The following is a 22356-nucleotide window of genomic DNA, read 5'->3' as shown; positions in this document are numbered from 1 at the left end:
AAAGATGGTAAATGAGATGACAGAGCTGTTGATTTTTATCAACTGATACGGCATGTGTTACGTATGCCCAACCATCGCCTACTTCGATGGGTGATGTTCACTGGTGTAGGATTAGGTTATAAGAAAGCTATTGGTACCCAAAATAACACGAAAAATCATTCCATGAAGTTGTTGACTACTGAGCTGAGTCGTGTATGTCGGTTTAAACTACGTGGTTCGAATCTGCTCAATTATCATGGCCAAATGGTTAAGGCTTTGAATGATATGATTCAGGATTGGTCACAATGGCGCATTTACATTCACTCTTTATCATCAAATACATGTACTTTTTATTTTGGAAATTCGTTTTTCCTTCTCCAATCATATTAATTGCGCTTAGTATTTTCTAGTTCCACTGATAGTGTTACTAATTCGACTATTATGGTATTTGTCTTAATAGTTCCATCTCTCTCTCTGTTAATGTAAACTGGTTCAGATATATACACTTGACAGGTTCTACATTGTTTGTATTGGATAGTAACAAACAGTGACAAAAAGCAATACGAATTTCTTTTCTGAGAAACCCATCAATTGAATTTAATTGTTTGTCAATATTTGCCGGTTTCACCAAACACTCTGATATCTGAATAGAATATTTATTATGAGAAAGAGAAAGAGAACGAGAGTGTTGTTCATTATGATTTCTTTCATCTTCTTTTTTGAGTTTTACATTCCGCGAACTGGGTAGTTTGTTCGTGTGTTAAAACCAACATTCAGCTTAGAGAACAATAGGACATCAGCAAAATCCTCTCCTACTGAGCAGCTATAGACCTTTTACACCATCTCTAAAACTTTTTTTTTCCAAATAATTGAACAGGTTCTATTTCTGTCAAACTGTTTGTTCCAATAATGATGAATATTCATATAAATTGCACGGGTCACATACTTGTTATTGGAGCTTATAATTCTATGGTATTGATTCTTATACTGAGCATAATGAATTTCAAACTTTGCTTTGCTTTGTCAAACAAAATGAATATATGTATCTGAGTTGTAGTGTGGTGTGTGCTACTTATGTTGACAAATATAAGTAGTATGTAAAGCCAATCGAAAATGGAATGCCTGCCAGCAACAGGTTGAGAAGATCGAATAGAAGAGAGCGGGAACAGGGTGTGACTGGTATGAAAATGAAGGGACAACAAAGTTGTCTTTATCTTAATCTTGATAGAATTTTATCGATAACTTATCAATGTGGTCACAATAGGTATATTGATTGAACAGTTAACGATGAAAGCTTGAGTCAGTGATTTATTTTACCTATCACTCATCAGGAATTCAGCCACACTTGAGATTTAAAAAGATCGATTCAAGCCTGAATAATAATTTGATAACGACTTTTATGACTAACACTTAGTTGAATCCTATAATCAAGGCAATCGGCTTCTTTGAGATTGTTGAAACGCCTTGTTGATGGATGAATACTGTACCGACCTACTAAAAAATACCTATGACAGCCGACCTTCGAGCGATTTTGAAGTAACCTTGAGATGACTCACCTACATACTAGGGTTAATTTAGTATGAGTAATTGGGATTCATTATGAAATGAGATCAACTTTAATGCCAAAACGCTACAAATGAATAACGTGCCAACATCCAAGACTTGTTATCTTAAATATCGTTGGTTCGTTTATTAATTATAGACTCAATGAAAAACCTAGTTCCATTGGTTTAACTTCTCACTAATAACTTTTTTCAAACAAAAAGAAAATATCAAAAGGGTTTTGTGGATATTATAATGATTTCAATGGTTGGGATCATGATTCAATTGAAGCTAGATCACCATGGAAAACCTAGGAGCACTGGACGGCCGTTTCGTCCCGTTGTGTGACTCCTCAACAACGTGCATCCACGGCCTCGCCTCACGGGAGTCGAACCCAGGACCTATCAGTCTCGCGTGCGAGCGCTTAACCACCATACCACTGAGTTGGCCGGCATCCGACGGTGTTAATGTCTAACTTCGACTCATGATCTTAACCATTCGAAAAGAAAATACTCCAACCGCTCAACGAGAGAATAAACAAATCAGACCAAAAAGTTTTCTCTCTTAGCTCTCTCTCTCTTATTTTTATTATTGTTATTGTTATTATTTACATTTATGATGTAAAATCCAGTTTATTTACATAAATTAATATCGGACAACTTGTATTTGTTTACAGTATGATTGTTGTTATCATTATCATCTTATTTTGTTATTGTTGGTAACGATGACGATGTTTACGTCACCGTCAGTTATGTTTTGTTTTGTTTCTTTAGCTCTAACCATTAATGTTGTTATTGTTGCCACCATCGTTCTTCTCTGTTATGATCTTTGTTGTTATTATTTCTATAATCATTATTGTTCTGAGAAATGACATATAAGTAGCTAGAAAACAAAGTTCTCTCTCTCTCTGTTTTTACTTTCTCTCCTCGATTTACAAATCGAATAATTTCTCCACTAACTTCATTTTTCCTTGTACTACTTTGACTTTGTTAATTATAGAGTTGTCTTTGAAGCATTTTTCTCGAGTTTTGTAGAATGACTGAGTGATTAATGTTGAGATTATACATTGGATACTTGGTAATGGTGAAAAATCGGTTGCTAATGAAGGTTGCGAATCTTTATTGTGTCTCTAGCCACCACCTACTACGGTGACCGATTCTTGGTAGTTCAGAAGTAGGTTAGAAGAAAGTTAATGGCATCCAAATTAAAATTTGGGGTCAATTCATGAGGTCATTAACCATTGCTGTTTGAGTTATGTTTGTCGATGAAGATTACCTGGTTGGGTTATGCTTGCTAGACAACCATGGTCAAATGGTTGAAGACTTTGAGTGATATGACTCAGAATCGTTCAGGTTGACTCAGATGTATTCAAACTTTGTCTTCTTTCCTTTGGGAAGGGTCCCAAAAATATCCCTCATCAACGTCCCCAGTGGCCCAGAAATTCCAGAAAACGTTTTTTCCAACCAGCGTTTGATCAGATCTCAGGAACGTCTAGGAAATGCAGGATCATGTGCCGCAGTTCCTATTGAATATTTACCTATGCTGTTGTGGTGTATGCTACTTATCTTGACAGACATAAGTAGTATGTAGCACCAATAGAATGTGGAAAACCTGACAACAGAAGGTTGGGATGATCGAATAGAAGAGAATGGGAACAGAGAGCAATTGTTATGGCAGTGAAGGAACGATGAAGTTTGAGACAATTGGTGGTGGATTTGCAAATAAAGTACTGAACGTACGGTTTTCACATTTGGTCAAAGAAATCTTTAACACATTGGTTGTCCCCACCTGTGTTCTCGTTCAAAACAATAACCATATTTATTATGGTTTCAGGAATTCACAGAAGTTCAAAGGAAGTGTGTAACTCTATAGATATCCTCGTTTTTCTGTACATAAATGAACTATGAAGTAAAGTTTTTACTTGCAATTCGCGCCTTCCCTTTAGTGTTTTAGTTGACGTGTAAAACAAGTTGGGGATATGCGGACCGGCTAGGAAGAGAATTTAAGCAAGACTTTTATTATTATTATTATTATTATTATTATTATTATTATTATTATTATTATTATTCAATATAATATTATTAGTACAATATAGAATCCTCAGCACAAAGTATTTCAACAAGTATCCTTTTCTTATTACTTGATCGATCCCGACAATAAATATTGAAATCTTGTAGTGACAATGAGAAGTCGCTTTGTCAATCATTTGACAAGGATTCTTAAGTTGTGATTACACTATAGTTATGCGACATGTCTAGACTTAGTAGGAATCGAAGACAGTCCACCCTGCCAATTAGTGATCGCTAGTTTGATGTTATCAGCTCAGGAAAAGACATGAATAATGTTCATTCTTGATCATATAAATTAATCAACTGTCTGTGACTATCAATAAAAATCAAAGTCAGATGCACAAGTATATCAGTCTACCAATTAAACAAACTATATACCACAGAGTGTAGATAAACGAGAAAACCCATAGATCCATGTTTTTCTGATACCTTCTTTGAAACATTTGACAATGATCATAAATTGAATCACGAAATAATCTTAGTTAGACCACCACCATTTGAAGCACTAGGCAACTGTTCTGTCGTAATAAGAGATTCCTTAGCATTTCTCATCCGCAACCATACATCCGGGGGTCAAATTCAGAGTCTTCATTCTTATGTTCTAGTGCCTAACTTCTAGACCACTGAACCGTCATTCATTAGTGTGCATATCTAACTTTAAACTGCCATTGTCTGCCTCATTTCTGAAAAGGTTGAACTCTAATGTTCATAGCTTCGCACTAAAACTCCAGAAGTTTAATCTTGAAGCTAGTCACTAGTGTGGACATGATCATTATTTGTATAGAGAAGGGGGATTTGTAGGGATCGTAAAGTTCCCATAGTTTAAATCACGAACTGATCACAGCATTCTATTCGTCGTAAAGCTGGAATTATTGAAATAAAGTAAAATAAACTCTTCAATTTTGGGAAATATTTACATGATTTGCACATTCTTAAATAGTTTAAAATGTATTTTGTACAGCTGATAGTGCAGTGTGTCATGTATATTCTAGTCAGTTTACCAGTCAACCGACTCTTTGATACTATCAGAATTTCCTTTGCACTCCCATTCCCGATTACTCCAAAAGATAGATAATACAAGTGAGATATATGTGGTTGAAGATCAGCAAAGACTGATCAAAGCAAACAACTTATATACTTCAGCTAATTACCCTTCATTGGAGAATAAGACCGGAATCTAACACTATTTCCTGGGATCTCTAAGTGCTATTCATCTTTTTGATGTTTGCCTTAAATTCCTGGTGCAACATGTCCTCTGATCTGCGTCTTTTCCTCTTATCTTGGCAACTTCAAGTTAGGGCTTGTTATGTGTTGCAGTTTGATGATTTCTACAAAATGTGACTTATCCAGCCTCAGCATCTTTCCTTAGAATTTCTATTCAGCTAATTTGTTCTCTGTCACAGTCAATTATTATTGATGGTCACTTGACAATGGGTCTTCAGTATCTTGAGTAGACAGTTGTTTATAAATGCTCGTATTTACTTAATGATGGTTGTAGCAGTTCTTCAAGTCTCAGCTCCGTAAAACAACTGTTTTGACATTAATGTTGAAAATTCTGACTTTGTCGTTGTTTGACAGTTGTTTTGAGCTCCAAATATTCTTCATTTGTATGAATGCTGTCCTCACTTTGGGAATTCAAGCCTTCGCTTCTGCATCATATCCACATTGTTTATCAATGGTACTGCCTCGGTATGCATAGGCTTCTACCTCTTTCAGAGCTTCACCATCAAGTGTGATTCTGTTCCAAGAAAGCAGCATATATGCGCATAAACACATGTACAACGACTTTACAAATAGTGCAGAAAATTTAGTACACTAAAATAACAACTGATCGCTAAGAAAAAAGCCTTTAATTATGGTCAAATTGAAATTTGGCTCTCATGGAGATATTAATGATGAAGAATTAGAAATTTAGATTTATATTATAGAAAGTAAAATAGCAGAATAGGATATGTGTTCATGAATTTGTAGCTCAGCTGTTTTACAATATTTAATATGTGTACAATATCAAGCAGTTTGAGGCATTTTTCCATCTATTTACTGAGTAATGCATGTAACAGCATAATTTTCGCTGAGGTTTTCATTTCAGGCTCTAGGTTTCCCTTCGTCTGTTTTTTCTTCATAAGGCAATGTTGGGATGCTCTAGAGCGTATACTCACAGAAGACATATGTGGATAACTTCAGATAAATAAAAAGAAGTCGTCAGTGAAAATCATGCACTAATAATCAGCGATCACTCACTAAATAGCCGGAAAAATGTTCTAAATGCTAGATATTGCATATTTTAAATATCAGAAGAATGATGATTTATCACACACGAAAATAACCAGTAAATAAATTGTTGTCTAGGAGTTTGAGTATCCTCAATACTCCGAAAATGTCTATCGTTGAAGAAAAAGCACTACTGATGAAACCTTTTTATCCTATCCATGTACTTATTTAACTTCCTAATTGATAAAATAATGAAAATAATAGGGATGATGTGTTGGGAAAAATTGAAGAGGACTTCACCTAAACACGACATTTTTCCATGAAATAATCATTGACTGTTGGACTGATCCACTTCTATGGATGCAAACTAACCGGTTAGGGTTCACTCAATTATCGTAACCAATGGTTAAAGATGTTGAATAACCATAGTTCAGGATCGATCACAATAGTGCAGATTCATCTCCAATTTGTTTTCTTACTTAGATCCTGAGTTCTAAAATTGTCTTATACATGACTATCCCACGAATTTCTTATTCCCTCGTGAATCGTCTTGTCTATTTCTAGTGTGTTTCTGTTATTGGATCTTTTTCCTTGATAATTTCATCACTCTGAGCTGATATAGTATAATGATTTAAATTGAACCACACTAGGTTCTACTCTGCTTCTAGCTACGACTAACTGACCTATTCCTACTAACGTGTGAATACTTATCAATTTGTATTTATGCTTCAGTTAAAACCTTTATTGATTTGTTTTTTTTGTATTTTCCGCCCTCCATCTTAAAGTTCACTGTAATATACCAGAAGCTATGGATTCTGAAAATTCATTAGTGATGACATGTGAAAATCTTGCATACACGTCATCATCGTCACAACAACAAACATCGTTGTCATCCGCAGTAATCGTAGTACCGGCAGTAGTATCATCATCAACAGGAACTTCATCTTTGACATCAGTGATGACCACTGCAGCTGTCACAACAATACCAACTACAACAACATCACAGACAACAAAGACGACAGCCACGTCAAGTACAAATGGTACCTCTTCAACTGCAAACAATAATAATAATAATACATCATTAGCTCAAAGACAATACTATCGATCACATTGTGCACGTCCCAGATTCACTTATGCTAATTTAATACGTCAAGCAATATTAGAATCACCGGGACAACAATTATCATTAAGTGCAATTTACGTATGGTTACAACGTGAATTTGCTTATTTTCGACAAAATGAAGCTACATGGAAAGTGAGTTATTTGTTCTTGTTTGTTTTGTTCTTTCGATTTCATTATTCAAAGAAAATAATTAAGGAAATGTGTTAATAATAAAGGAAACACATAGTTGTACTCTGATTGATCAATCACTGCATATTATTCATTTTCATCTTTGGATTAATCTTTAGAGATGATAGAATCCAATCGATCAAGTTTCAATCCAGGCCATTCGTTTAAGTGGTTTGACATTGGATTTATTATGTCAGATGATGATTAGCGGTAAGTGGTAGGAACTTCTCCCTTGATCTGCGTTTCGCGTTGGTTATGTTACTTGTTAGCACAAATAGGGTATGTCTACAAATTCGAGAGTACTTTGATGCTCTTCAAGAGATTCTCATCTACATCAATCATTGTTATTCTTATAGATATTCCCAATGAAGTTACTCATGACGTAGCGAACTTTTTTTGTAAGGGGTTACTACCGATCACCTTCAACCATCTAACAATAAATGTCTATCGTCTATGATGAAAGATTTATTGCTTGGACAAAGGATTTTTAGCAGTCTTTATATTCCTAAAGTTGAATGATTTAATGTTCTGCAGATGATTAATAGTCATCTATGAACAAAACTCCCATGGGTTCCCTACTTTTCTAAATTTATACTATTTCCGTTATGCAAAAACATGATGAAATTCTTATGATTCAGTTAATAACTATCCAACTAACAAAACATGTATAATGTTAAGTAAATTACCGGGATAAAACGAAAAAATGATGGGCATGAAACAAAATTGAAGCGAGCGGTGACCATCTATCCTCCCATAAGAGTGTCTATGTCCATATGTTTGCTATGAAATGCATGAGCGCAAGCTTATGTACCAGTGACATGCATGTAAAACATAAGTGTTTGAAGATGGTAGTAAATACGAATGAAGGGAACAGTGACCATCTACCTCCCCAAAGGGCCGCCTCATGATGAAAGCCGAGATTCTTCGAAAGTCACGAGGCCGATGCCACTTCTAGCAACTAGAGAAACAATTTTTATAAGTAAATGGAACGTTCGGACAATGTGGGAAACCAGAAGGACCAGTTGAATAGCAACGGAAATGAGAAGATACAACTTGGCAGTGCTCCGAATCAGCAAAACCCATTGGATCTAATCTAGACAGCGAAGAGATGATTCTGTACTCTGGACACGAAGAAGAAATCGCTCTTCACACTCAGGGAAATGCTCTGATGCTGTCCAAAGAAGCATGGAATGCACTTATTGAATGGGAATTTCATGGATCCAGGATCATCAAAGCATCCTTCAAAACAAAGAAGGAGGGAATCAAAATGAATGTTATGCACTCACTAATGATAGCGACGAAGACAATAAAGATAAGTTTTATGGGAGGCTGCAATCAATCATAGTGAAGTGCACAAGAAGGGATCTCACCATTCCGATAGGACATATAAACGCCAAAGTCGGGATGGAAAATAACGGTTATGAAGATATCATGGGACGACATGGGCCGATTGAGAGAAGGAAACAAAAATGGAGAGATATTTGCAAACCTACGTGCATTCAACAAATTGGTTATAGGCGGCACAGTATTGCCAAGCAAACGCATAAACAATGCTTTATGGGTCTCACCGGATCACACCATGGAGAACCAGATAGATCATATTTGTATCAATAAAAAATTCCGAAGGACAATGGAAGACGTTAGAACCAGGGGCGAAGCTGATATAGCTTCAAATCACAACTTAATTGTGGCCAAGATGAAACTGAAGCTAAAGAAGCATTGGACAAACAGGATTACAAAGGTTCAATACGGCCTTCCTTCGACGTATTAATAAACTCAACGAATTCAAGATAACTTTCAACAACGGATTCCAAGCCCTAAAAGATATACTCAAAGAAAAAGAAACTACGATGGAGGATAATTGGAAATGTATCTCAGAAGCACTAACTTCAACATGTCAGGAGGTTATGGACTGCAAGAAGCATCATCATAAGGCACGGATCTTTATAGAAACCCCGGACAAGATCCAAGAAAAGAAAGAACAAGAAGACAGCAATTAACACCGGCCGAACAAGAGCAGAAGAACTCACGGCACAAGCTGAATACTCAGAAGTAAGCAAGCAAGTGAAGAGGAGCATCAGAGCTGACTATGTAGAAGAGCAGATAGGTCGCAAGAAAAGGAATTATCAGACAACTATATGACATGACGAAGAAACTGAGAGGGAAATATAGTAAACCAGAGAGACCGGTCAAGGACAAAGAAGGCTAGCTAATCACTGAGATCCAGGAGCAGAGGAACAGATGGATTGAATACTTCAAGGAACTCTTCAGTAAACCAGCCCCAATGAATCCACTGGACATCAAAACAGAACACACTGACCTTCCTATGGATGTCACTCCACTAACAACGGAGGAAATCAGTATTGTCATCAGACAAATTAAGGGTGGAAAGCAACATTACCTGACAACATACCAGCTGAAGCTCTGAAGTCAGATATAGAAGTAACTGCAAGTATGCTTCACACTTTATTCAAGAAGATTTGGGAGGAAGAACAAGTACCAACAGACTGGAAAGAAGGATATCTCATCAAGATTCCAAAGAAAGGAGATTCGAGCAAATGTGAGAACTACAGAGGCATCACACTACTGTCAGTACCAGGAAAGGCTTTTAATAGAGTGCTACTGAACCAGATGACAGACTCAGTAGATGCCCAACTTCGAGATCAACAGGTCGGATTACGTAAGGATCGGTCGTGCAAAGACCAAATTGCGACACTCCGGATCATCGTGGAACAATCGAGTGAATGGAACTCGTCACTATACATCAACTTCCTTGATTATGAAAAAGCGTTTAACAGTTTGGATAGGAGAACACTATGAATCATCAACATCATGGAGAATTCATACGACGGACTATAGTGCGAAGTCGTGCGTGGGGGACAGCTGATAGACACATTCCAAGTGAGGACCTAAGTATAACAAGACTGCTTACTCTCCCCCTTTCTCTTTATTCTAGTGGTCGACTAGATTATGAAGACCTCGACATCTGAGGAGAAGCACGAAATACAGTGGGCAGCTCGGAATCAGTTAGACGATTTGGACTTTGCAGATGACCTATCTCTTCTATCCCATACACACGAACAAGTGCAGATGAAGACAACTACTGTCACAGCAGCCTCTGCATCAGTAAGCCTCAACATACACAAGGAACAAAGTAAGATCCTCAGATACAACACGGAGAACAACAACACAACCACACTTGATGGAGAAACTCTGGAAGAGGTGGAAAATTTCACGTATCTGGTCAGCATCATCGATGAACGTGGAGGATCCGATGTGGATGTAAAGGCGAGGATTGGCAAAACAAGGGCCGCATTCCTACAGTTGAAGAAGATAAGGAACTCAAAACAACTGTCAACCAATGTCAAAGTGATAATCTTCAATACGAACGTAAAGACAGTCCTACCGTACCGAGTTGAAAATTGGAGAACTACTACAACAATCATCAATAAAGTACAAGGATTTATATACAGTTGTCTACGCAAGATATTCAATGTCCGTTGGCCGGATACCATCAGAAACAGCCTACTGTGAGAGAGAGCAAACCAGCTTCTACTTGAAGAGGAAATTAGAAAAAGACATTTGATGCGGATAGGACATATATTGAAGAAATCATCAAACTGCATGTTGATGTAAGCCCTAACTTGGAGTCCTGAAGGGAAACAGAAAAGAGGAAGATCAAAGAATGCTCAGAGTTGAGAATTGGAAGCAGACATGAAAAGATTGAATAGCAACTGGAAAGGATTGCCCAGGATAGAGTTGGATGAAGAATGTTGGTGAGCGGCCTATATTCCTCGACGAGGGGTAGCAGGCGTAATAAGTAAATAAGTACAACAACCAGTTACATGTAATACATCTTTCATCCACTCAATAGTTGGTGGATTAATTGCGCACTCATGTCACCGCTGAATATAATCCAATATATTATTCCTATGAAGTGTTCCTATCTTATGATAGACTATTCCATATCACCTGAGTACAATTTTTAAATGATACTTTGTATCAATACAGTTAGGTTCTGTCATACTCCAGTTATCTTTACCACTTGTATTGATCAAGCTATGAATAAAAAATGAGCTATCTTTTCTTCTGTTGTATTTTATTGATGATATATTAGATGGTTGGAGGTAGTCAATATGTGAAATCCTGTTGAACCTAGGTTTTGTGCTATTTGGAACTCGTCAACAAGACACGGGAAGTTTTGAGAGAACTGACCCTCTTCTAAGAGAGTTAAGCCCGCATATATTTGAAATTTACGTTTAAATATGATACAATGTCTTTACATTATTTCTCATTAGTTGTCTCACAGTGAACAGTTGAAACTTTAAATCTATCTCATCGCATTATTTTCCTTTACTGGACTCAGTGAATGATAGGTGCTTACGGTATGAGTTAGATGAAGAATGAATAATTCGTCAGTAATATACAACGTCTTTCTACGCTGACTGGATGGTTAAATTCATAGCTCGTTATTTAAAGTGTATAATCTTTTGATAGATTATTAAGCTTTAAATGTCTCACATAGGTTGATTTATATAATTAGAGTATTGTTAATATTGTTTACTTATCGATAATCTCTTACTGACTTACTTACACCTGTAACCCCTCATGGAGCATGGGCTGAAAACCAGGATTTTCTAACTTACTCTGTCCTGGGATCTCCTTTCTAGTTTTTTCCAAGTGGTATTCATTCTTTTGACGTCTGCATCCAATTCCCTATGCCATATGTTCTTATATCTGCCTCATTTCCTTTAATTTTGAGGATTTCAATTAAGAATTTGCTTTTTTATGCAGTTTGGTTATTTCCACAATCTGTGACCTATCCACTCTCAATGTGTTTTCCCAATTTTCACTTCAACTGGAAGCTGGTTTGTTGTCTGCCAGAGTATTGATAATTAGCCTAATGTATATATTATGTGTTCAATAATTAAGTGCACTAGTTCCTTTAAAAAAGATTTCTCTTTTGTGAGAAAAATTATGAATCTCATCTGCATTTCCATTACGTTTAAAGGATAATCTAAAAGTCAAACAGTTCAATTGCCTTATTGTTTCCTACAGAATTTTTCCAATCTTTACAATTACATATTTTGCTAGAATTGTATATACAGTAAACATTTTTCAAATTCAGTTCGTCAAGAATCTTCTAAATATGTGTTCAGTGTTTTTATCACCTTGTCAGGTTGACATTGTTCCTCTTCTCGAACAAAATTTTTAGTCTTCATGGTCCTCACTGAAACGTTTAGTTAACTTTCAAAAAAAACTTCTGTGGTGTACTATCTTCATAATCAGCCATAAACGTATGAGGAGTTTTTGATAGAGTTTTATAATGACTAACAGTAGAATTCAGAATGCTCCTTTCGTCCTGCTTCGGACTCGTCATAAGCTGACTATATTTTTATCCAATTGTTTATATTTATCACATTAGGACATGAGCTCAGCACCGTTTGATTAAAATGACCAATATGTTATTCACCGAGTCATTAGCTTGTGCAATCAGTACAATGAGAAAATGTGAACCCTCAAAAAATAACTTCTTAAGTTTTGACTAAATCTTAACAACCTGATTACTTACTTACGCCTGTGACTCCTCGTGAAAGCCCTTCTGGGTGTGCTGCCAGTTCGAAGCCTGAATAGAGGAGGAGGTTTGGACATGGGGTCAGCACCCCCCCATCCCTTAGAAAACAGCCCTGCTAAAAAACGCCGACCAGAAAAAATCATTTAAATCTTAACAAGCAATTACTGAATTCCCCTTATAATTAATAGTAGTAATAATGGTGATAATATTAGTAGTATTGATAACCAAACAACTAACTTGTTTTTTACTATTTCCCACCACACAACACATGGTGAGTTTGTGTTTTAAATGCGAGATGTTACGATATATTTATTAGTTGTCATCTACAGAATAAAAATAAACACTAACAACCAACATATTAAATGTTTATTTTTTTTAAATTGTTCTTCCTTTCCATCCTCCCTCCACCCCCACTCGCTATATTACTACTTAAATGACCAGTAGTAGTATCTTTTCAAAGTGATTAGTGTCTAGTTATGTTGTTAATAGGGTACTAGGAAGATTTTTTCAAATGTTGCTCTCTAATCTTACAAACATCGTTATTATTATTATTATTATTATTATTATTATTATTATTATTATTATTATTATTATTATTAACGATGTGTTCGCTTTCAATTTTCGATCATGCCAAGTTAAAAGCTTGTGCCTAATTAGTCTCCGTCAAAATTAGAAGTAGATGAACACATATCTCTGTCTCTCTCATATGTGTAAGGTACATCTATCACTGTTGTTATTATTATAACGATGATGGTGAACAAACATATAATGAATTCTATTACGGTGTTTATTTATTAATTTACTTAGTTTTATTTAATTGTAGCCTCTATAAACAAACTGTCTTATGTAGAAAAATAGGTACAGTGGATAAAATGTATTAGTGAACACTTGTACACTTCTACACAAGTATGTAGATTGTCTAGATAGACAACTAATGATATTTTCGTTTGTTGAAAGAACTAATATTTATCATTTATATATGAAAGCAACATGTACGTATATTTGTCTATCTGCCTATCTCTATTTGTGTGTTTATTTGCATGATGTTGAATTGGGTTAATTGTTTGTATTTGCTATTATGTAACTAGAGTCAGTTTGATTTGAATAACATTAAATTTATGGAAGAAGAATTTCAATAGTTGAGATCATGAGTCAATTGAAGCTAGACAACCGTGGAAAACTTGGAAGCACTGAACGGCCGCTTCGTTTTATTGTGCGACTCCCTGGTGGTGTGCATCCACGACCTCGTTTCGCGAGATTCGGACCCAGGACCTATCATTCTCGCTCGCGAGCACTTAACCTCTACACCATTGAAGTGGCTGGTATCCAATAGTGTTAATGTCTAACTTCAACTAATCCACGAAATTGAGCGACACATCCACCATTGTCATCAGTGAGTCACTATCTCACAACTGACCCGATTGAACTCCATTGGTCGTTTCTCACTAGAACTTCAGGATATACCTCTTGAAGCCAGTCACTAGTGATCATATGTTGATTAGTATCAGAAGGGGTTTTGTGGTGATTGTAATAATTTCAATAGTTGACATCATGAGTCAATTGAAGCTAGACCACCATGGAAAACCTGGAATAATTATTTGATTTGACCACAAAAGATTACATACACAATTACTATTTGATAAAAATAATGATTAACTATAAGTAATTATTTTGATATTCATATAGGCAAGTAAGTATTTATGCTAAAGATGAGTTGTTCAGTAAAAAATGGTTTGGTATGAATTAATCATAGGATTTTCATAACTTAAATTACTAACTGATCTTAACTAGATCACCATTGAAAACTTGAAAGCACTGAATGACCGTTTCGTTTTGATATGTGACTCTTTAGCAATACACATGCACATCCTCACCACTAGAGATAAAGTTCAGGAACTTCAGTTCCGCACATGGATGTTTTGCCTATATACCACTGATCCTCCATTTAATGGTTTGCATGTTTAAATTCTAGAAATCTGTAGTATTGCAAAACTGGATGTCCTGGGTTCGATCTTTAGTGGATAGATCATAAATGGACATTGTTGAAGAGTCCTGTATTAGGACAAAACAGTTGCCCAGTGTTTTATGATTTCCGATGGTTGTCTAACTAAAATCATTTCATGATTTAAATTATAAAACCCGATATTTTATTTATGCATGTCTGAGTTTGTGACTATTTGGATCCAATAGTTCAATCTATAACATGTTGACAGTTTTAACGAAATATACTACCTTAGTTGAATCTCAATATATTATGAATATTGACATTGGAATACAGCTGGTGCTACATCTATATTCGCCTGCAGAGAGATCCAAATACACATCATGGGATTTCACTGCTCTAATATTGCCATAATCCTAATGTGATAAAACTTGCTTCCTTTACATTTTTCCCATTTGTTTGACCTTTTTTAAAACTTTTTTTATCATCAAAAGTTATCATCTCTCCTTTTTCCCTTATTTATATTAACAGAATGCTGTAAGGCATAATTTATCATTACATAAATGTTTCCGACGATTGGAAACCACATCTGGTTCAGTTTGGGTTGTTGATGAAAGTGAATATCAAAGACGTAAGGCTAAACGAGCAGTGTAAGTGAAATAACAGTAATAATAAACATTTTTGTTTTCTTTATGTGTGTATGGGTGATTGAGTGCAGTTTGCATACAAAACAAACAGACAGGAACAGTTGTAGTAACATAATGAAAACTGTACTTACTTTATACATTTGAAGCATTGCTCCTGTTTTTGTTAGGAACACCGAGTAAGTAATGTAAAGGTTTGATATAGGGTACTAAATAATTATGACAAATTGATTGATAAAGTTGCAAGTCTTTATCAAGTTAAATGGATAGAATATGTGTTAAGTATGCACGACCTACTGCAATGAGGAATGTTTGCTGATTTAAGAGTGAGCTGAAATAAAGCTAGGAATGGTCGTCAAACAAGAATTTGGGATAATTCTATAAATTTAATGACTGCTGGATTGAACTGCGTTGCTCTGTGAAGATTACCTGACTACAGTTCTCGCAATTATTGTAACTTATGATTACAGAGACTTTTTCTCCGCAATGAGTATGATCAGTCGAATAGATTTATTTGATGAAACCAACTTACTATTAAACTTCAGATCATAAAAACACTACAACTAAATAAATTTTTTAATACGGTGCACATTTTAGATCACCATAAAGATTGGTTGATTACTATGCACGGGAGTGGATTTAGAGGTGTTTTTATGAATTTCATGGTTGACATCACAGAATACTCTTAGTTAATTAATTATTGAAGACCAGGAGACATTAGGACTCTTCAGCAGTGTACATTCAAGATCCTTTTGCCCGGGGGGGGGGTCGAGCTCAAGACCTTCAGTCTCAATCAAGAACCCTTAGTCTTCAAGGCAATTGACCCGGCATCGAATAATGTACACATTTAGCTTCAATCAACTTGCGATATTACGCAACCACCTTCCACTAAATGCGGTCGATATTTATTTCACCCTCAACACAGTTGAAGTCTACTAGTCACAGACTGACGGAGAGGCGTAGTGTAATTCCGGATTTCTAAAAAAGCCTTTCCGTGAAAAATGTATTATTTGGCTAACAATAATTAAGGAATCAAATAAATTACTACCATTTCAGTGTAATATATACTTTTTCCCCACGGAAAAAAAACACCAAAAACACAGCAAACCACGAAAGAAATAATCTAAAGAATGACTCGTAAATCTCATTCACCTTAGGGAGGAATCCAACCGTGTTATTGATTTCTTTTTCTGTATTTTTTTTCTGCCGGTTGGCGAATACAACATTCAGAATTATGCGTAAACGAGAAATTTATTACAATTCACGTGTTTCTGTTGTTCATTCATTCACTGTATTTACTTACTTGCCTACACTTACTGTTCTGACTGTGAGTGGATTGAATGAGAAGAAAGCAACTGATCGATAGTTTAAGTTTTAGAATCAGATTAAAGTAGTTCATTTTTTTTTTAGAGAGAGAGCATTGTTTGTTTTGTTAATGAAAGCTTTGTATTATAAAATGCTAAATAAAAATACAAATGTGATGTAAACAAATACGCTCATAAATGATACTTTTTAATTTGAGCACAATAAGTGTGCATTTTTAGATTATGATGGTAGTTGTAGCTACTTATTTAAAATAAGTAGTTTAGTAGTAGTAGCCTTGTTCAGGAACGACTGTCACCTTGGCTTTAGTCACCTAGTTGTCAGGATATGTTCAACTTAAGTTTAATGATGATTTTGAGTAATTAGTAAGACAAATCTACAGTCTTGAGTGGATTGATCTCCTCCAGAATATTCGAACCCCTGTTACCCAGTATTGTAGTACCCAAATAATTTTGTGCCATCATCTTTAACCATTTGATTGCGGTGGTGATGAACATTCAAATATCATGGAGAATGGCGGTCCTCTCGAAATTGTATATTCTAATTTCTTGTTAATATTCAGTAATTAATAAGAGTGATTTAAACATTCTATATGGACTATGCCAAATCTGTTCTCATTCCAAGCATACTTTATAATGAATTGCATAAAAAAAACAAAATTCACTGTGATTTTACAGTTCGTTCAGCTAGCCCAGTCTACCTTTATTTCAACGTAGTCCGTTTTTGCCAAACACTTAATTATACGGTCATATTGATATTTCTTATGAAAAGGATTATGCTCTAGCTCGTTAGAAATGATGGTCAATATGGGTAGTTTCGTAATTGCTCGGTAATAACTTCATTATATAGATTGTGATAAGTCTGCTAAATGAACGCTCGATTTTGTTCTCTAGCCGCTTCTAATAGCCATAAGTTTTCATCTACATGGCAACATGAACATAAGAGAAAAGACGCGAAGTGCGAAACCAACGCTTTGCTCTATAGTTAGGTACAGAAAATCAGGGTTACTTATAGTATTTCAAATGGTCTTGGGATTCCGGAATTTTCTGGAACCATACAAAATGTAGTAGCATGTTAGGTAAATATCCTATCAAAACTGATGCACATGATTTTGCATTTTCTAGATATTTCTGCAAAGTTTCCATTCAACGCGGATTGGACAAAACGTTTCCTGGAGTTTCTGGGCCTCTAGGGATTTAATGAGGGATATTTTTGGAATTCCTCTAACAGTTTACATCACAAGCTGACTTTTGTCAGACAGTCTTTGAAAATTAAGAAACTTTGGGTATCTATTTTGTTTTAGTACGGGATTCTTCAGAAGTGTGCATACTCAACCACACCAGGTCTCAATTTCAGGATCTTCTGATATAACGACGACTGAATAAATGTTAAACAACTGGGCCGGCACCCCAAAGGTATAACGTCAGATTATATATATATATATATATATATATATATATATATATATATATATATATATATATATATATATATATATATATATATATTCTTATTGCTTGGTCGATCCTGACTATAAATATTGAGTGATCACCAGTTAAATGTTAGCAGTTAAGGAATGGACATTTAAATAATGTTCATTCTTTCCAATGAATATTACCAGCCGCCACGATGTCTCTGATTGTACTTTTTTGTAACTTGTACAATGAAAGGTTGTAAACTTTTCATGGCGAGACTATAATTTATGGACGAAGCAATCAGATTTAAGATAACAGATTTCCAATTTTGGCGCAAAATTCATTCATCCTTTTGGTTAAATAGCATTATGGCATTTTAACATATGGCAATTCGTGATGTAAACTTTAAATTGAATTCCTAACCTTAATCATTCACTGTAAATCATACTTCTAATTCATTACACTGGTTTATAACCCTCATTTAGTCCTAGTTAGTAGATGTACATTCTCAGGATCACTTTAGCGTTTTGCTCAAAGGTCATCCATAATTTATAGTCTCACCATAGATACTCCATATCAGTACTTTCTAACTTTCAATAGATGATTAGTTGTTACTATGGATATCATAAATTTTTCTTTCATTTAAAAATGTTAAGAAAAAATGTCAAATTTTTCACAACCTCCCCCCCCGAAAAATTCATTTTGTTTACTGTTACGTAATTGTATTTTAAAATGGAATGAATTTCAAAATTTATCAATAGGCCTGTTTGAATTTAAGGTTTGTTTATTTGTTTGTTTGTGAATATGTAGGTGCATGTATGTTTCTATGTCCTTGAGCAAAGTAAATGATGATAATAATAATAATAAACTAGGAGAAAACAGTCCTTAAAGATTCGTGCCTACCTACACACACACATGTATGGACGTGTAAACTGTGCACATACATACACAGACGTCTAGACCATTGTACTATTCTTGTCTTCTGTTTTCCATTGATTCAATCGTCCTTCTTCTTCTTCTTCCTCTTCTTCTTCTTCTTAGTATTATTATTAAAATTAATAGTAGTATTCTATCATCTGCTATTCTTTCATGTTAGGCATAACGGTAATTGTAATACAACAGCTGGGCTGTTATTCCTTATTCTATTATATATTCTCTTCTCTTCTCACTTCCTTCCTTTGTTTGTCTGTTTATCTATTTGTTTGTTGGTTTTTTGTTTGTTTATTTACCTATTTATTGATCAAATTGAAGTTGTCTGAAATTGTGTATATAGATGTTTACAATCCATACACACACATTCTTCCTTTATTCTGGCCAGTTTTAATTTGTCTTCATTATTATCTCTCTCTCTCTCTCTCTCTCTCTCTCTCTCTCTCTCTCAAACACGCTATTTACTTTGCTAATTTCTTCATTCTATCTCTCACCGTCTATGTTTTCTTTCTTTCTCCCTCTCCCCCTCCCTGTATGTATATGCGTGTGTGTTTGTTTAAGAGAATGACAGAGAGAGAGAGAGAGGGTGGATCTGTTTAGGTACACATATACATTCATTCATGTATAGTAGACTGTTTATGGGTTAAACTGTGACATCATATTGATTAATTGTTATTATGATGGCTGATTTTCAGACAAGATTATCGATTTAAGGACTGATTTTTATTTATAAAGAGAGAGAGAGAGAGAGTAACATAATGTGTGTGTGTGTACGTTTTATTTATTTTGGAAAGCTTTGTTTCTTCCTTTATATATAATATAATTATTATTTTGTATCGTTTAGTTCCGGCTTATGTGTTTATTGTTCATATATACATTTATGTTACAATTGCATAACAATTGTCTATTAATTAATTAGTCAGTCTTTGTTTGATAGACCTTAACTGTCTTATTGTGTATTATTCCTAGTATTATTTACTAATGAGTTACTTCAATTTAGTATTGGTGTGATCTTAAAGTTCTGGTTTCAATCTCTGATAGGGTCATCGTTGAACACTTCTTCTTATGAGAAGTAGTTAAGTGCTCCCTGGCACTCATTACACATTTTACTTTGTAGTATATTTTTAGTATTTAATAATAACTCGCACAATTTCGTGGATTGGTTAAGGTTAGATATTAACACCGTTGGTTGACGACTCAGTGGTCTGTAGATTAAATGTTCGTGAGCGAGACCGAAGGTTCTGTGTTCAAGTCCTGTGAGCAGATCGTGGATGCGCACTGCTGAGGAGTCCAACAATAGAACGAAATAGCCGTCCAGTGCTTTCAGGTTTTCAACGATGGTCTAACATCAATCTGTTCATGATCTCAATCAATAGTAACTTCATTAATTCCATTTCTTTCTTTCTAACATCTTAAGCGTTATTTCAAACGATCCGACTTCTTGATCTAATTTCTTTTTTGTAGTATACTTTCTATATTGTATTATTTATTACATAATTAGAATAATTTTATTCCTTTATTCAAGTTATGTTCAGGATACTTGGTAAATATGATAAATCAGTTGCTTAAACAATTGATATGATTAAGATATCTATTACTTATGATTATCAATCACCTATCTTGATGCGTAATGTTTACTTGTGTAAGAATATGCTGGAAGAAAGTTGGATAACTAAACCAAGATTTGATATCGCTACATGATGTTATTAATTATTGAACTGGATCATGTTGCTAAGTGAAGATTACTACGTTGGAGAAGTTGGATGAAACGATTCAGTGTCAGTCTCAATGGTGTTGATGCATTATTTCTTTGCACTCCCTTGGATTTTGAGTTTCACGAATTACTTAGTTCTTGTAAATATAGGGTTGTGGAAATTGGTGGATATGATTGAAATCCTGAATTTATTCAACTTAGACAATTATTAAAAACCTGAAAGCACCAGAAGCCGTTTGGCTCTATATAGAACTCCTCAGTAGACGTGCGAATCCACTACTCCCCATGCGTGAATCGAACCGTTCTCGTGGAAGACTGATGGTTATTGGTTCGATTTACTCATACAAGGTCGTGGATGTGCATAGCCGAAGAGTCTCAAACCAGGATAAAACGGCCGTTCAGTGCTTCTAGGTTTAAAATAGTTGTTCAACTTAGATCGTTTGAGGATTTCAATGCGATTATTTCTTCTTTAATCATTGTCTGTGCCTCCTTTATTACTGACACAGTTAATTTTACTATTGCTACTATTCTGGCATTTCTGTTGTTGATTTCATCTCGGTGTGCTGATGTGGTATTTTCACCTAAACTGATATATATATATATATATATATATATATATATATATATATATATATATATATATATATGACTGAGTCCTTGATATTTTTTAGCTGACTAAAGTGTGATGATCACTTGAATCAATGGGATATTCGTATTAGATTTCAAGTTTAGTAATGATTATATTGTGTGAACGAGAGGAAATAGGGATTGATTGTTTTCTTAGATAAACTTGTGGATACTGTGACAGATATTTTATGTGTCCTATACATATATTTCATTAACCCTTGTGTTTAGTTGATTGTCGGCTACTGAATAAAACACATACCAGTCAAACGAGTCACATGTTCTTGATTTGAATTGTGTTGAAGTGTCGTAGAATAGTGCTAGTTGGGTGTCTAGTATAGAGCAAGTGAATAGTATACGAAGATAAGTCGTTCATTGTGCGTCTTAACCAATCTACTGTCCCATTAGTGTGAAGAAGTACCAGAGTTATTTCAGATTATTAATTATATCACACATAAATTCCAATATGTAGCTCGAATTAGTTGTCTGTTGTTTAAATCGTCAAAATTACTAAATTTTCTTAAACTATTCAAGTGTTTTAAAGAAAATTAACTGAATTTTTAATGTTTTAATCAACAAATTATTGAAGTAATGAGTCAATTGTAGGTAGACCACCATAGAAAACCTGGAAGCACTGAACGACCGTTTCGTCCTAGTAAGGGACTCCTCAGCAGTGGTTGGGGTCCGCGTGACTATCGTAACCAATGATTGGAGACTATTGGTGACATGGCTCAGAATCGATCACAATAGCGTCGGTGTATACACTCTCTGTCTTCCCTTAAACTAAGAGATTAAAATTGCTTCATATCTTCCTTTCTACGAACTAATTCTTTCTTCCTTTACTATATTCTTATTGCAATCTTTCTTTTATATATTACCACCTCTGAATTAACTACTTTTATGAATCCTGTGTCCATCTTGTGTTAATGAGGTATGGCAATTTGGACCGATGCATATATATGACTGGTTCTACGTTGTAGCTGACTGACTGACTGACCCACGATCTCGCTTCGCGAGATTCGAACCCATGACTCATGAATTCAACTATTAAAATTACTACAATATCCACGAAACCCCTCTCTGATTACAACCAATTC

General features: G+C 35.0%; 1 protein-coding gene across 2 annotated transcripts in view; it reads left to right on the top strand.

The window, feature by feature from the left end:
• The window catches only part of FOXP1 (Forkhead box protein P1), a 103254-nt gene that overhangs the window by 66771 nt on the left and 14127 nt on the right, over positions 1 to 22356 (top strand). Inside the window, exons 1-3 of one of the 2 annotated variants that reach the window (XM_051208409.1) lie at positions 3633 to 7056; positions 15141 to 18024; positions 18087 to 21225. In XM_051208409.1, coding sequence (XP_051064304.1) covers positions 6610 to 7056; positions 15141 to 15263 — 570 coding nt within the window. In that variant the 5' untranslated portion in view covers positions 3633 to 6609 and the 3' untranslated portion in view covers positions 15264 to 18024; positions 18087 to 21225. Of the gene's footprint in view, positions 1 to 3632; positions 7057 to 15140; positions 18025 to 18086; positions 21226 to 22356 lie in introns of those variants that run through there. The other variant, XM_051208408.1, reaches the window with a different exon arrangement.

Source organism: Schistosoma haematobium, chromosome 7, assembly GCF_000699445.3.
Source record: "Schistosoma haematobium chromosome 7, whole genome shotgun sequence".
NCBI lineage: Eukaryota > Metazoa > Platyhelminthes > Trematoda > Strigeidida > Schistosomatidae > Schistosoma > Schistosoma haematobium.
Note: the sequence above shows the minus strand (reverse complement) of the source record. Positions and strands in the feature narration are given on the sequence as shown.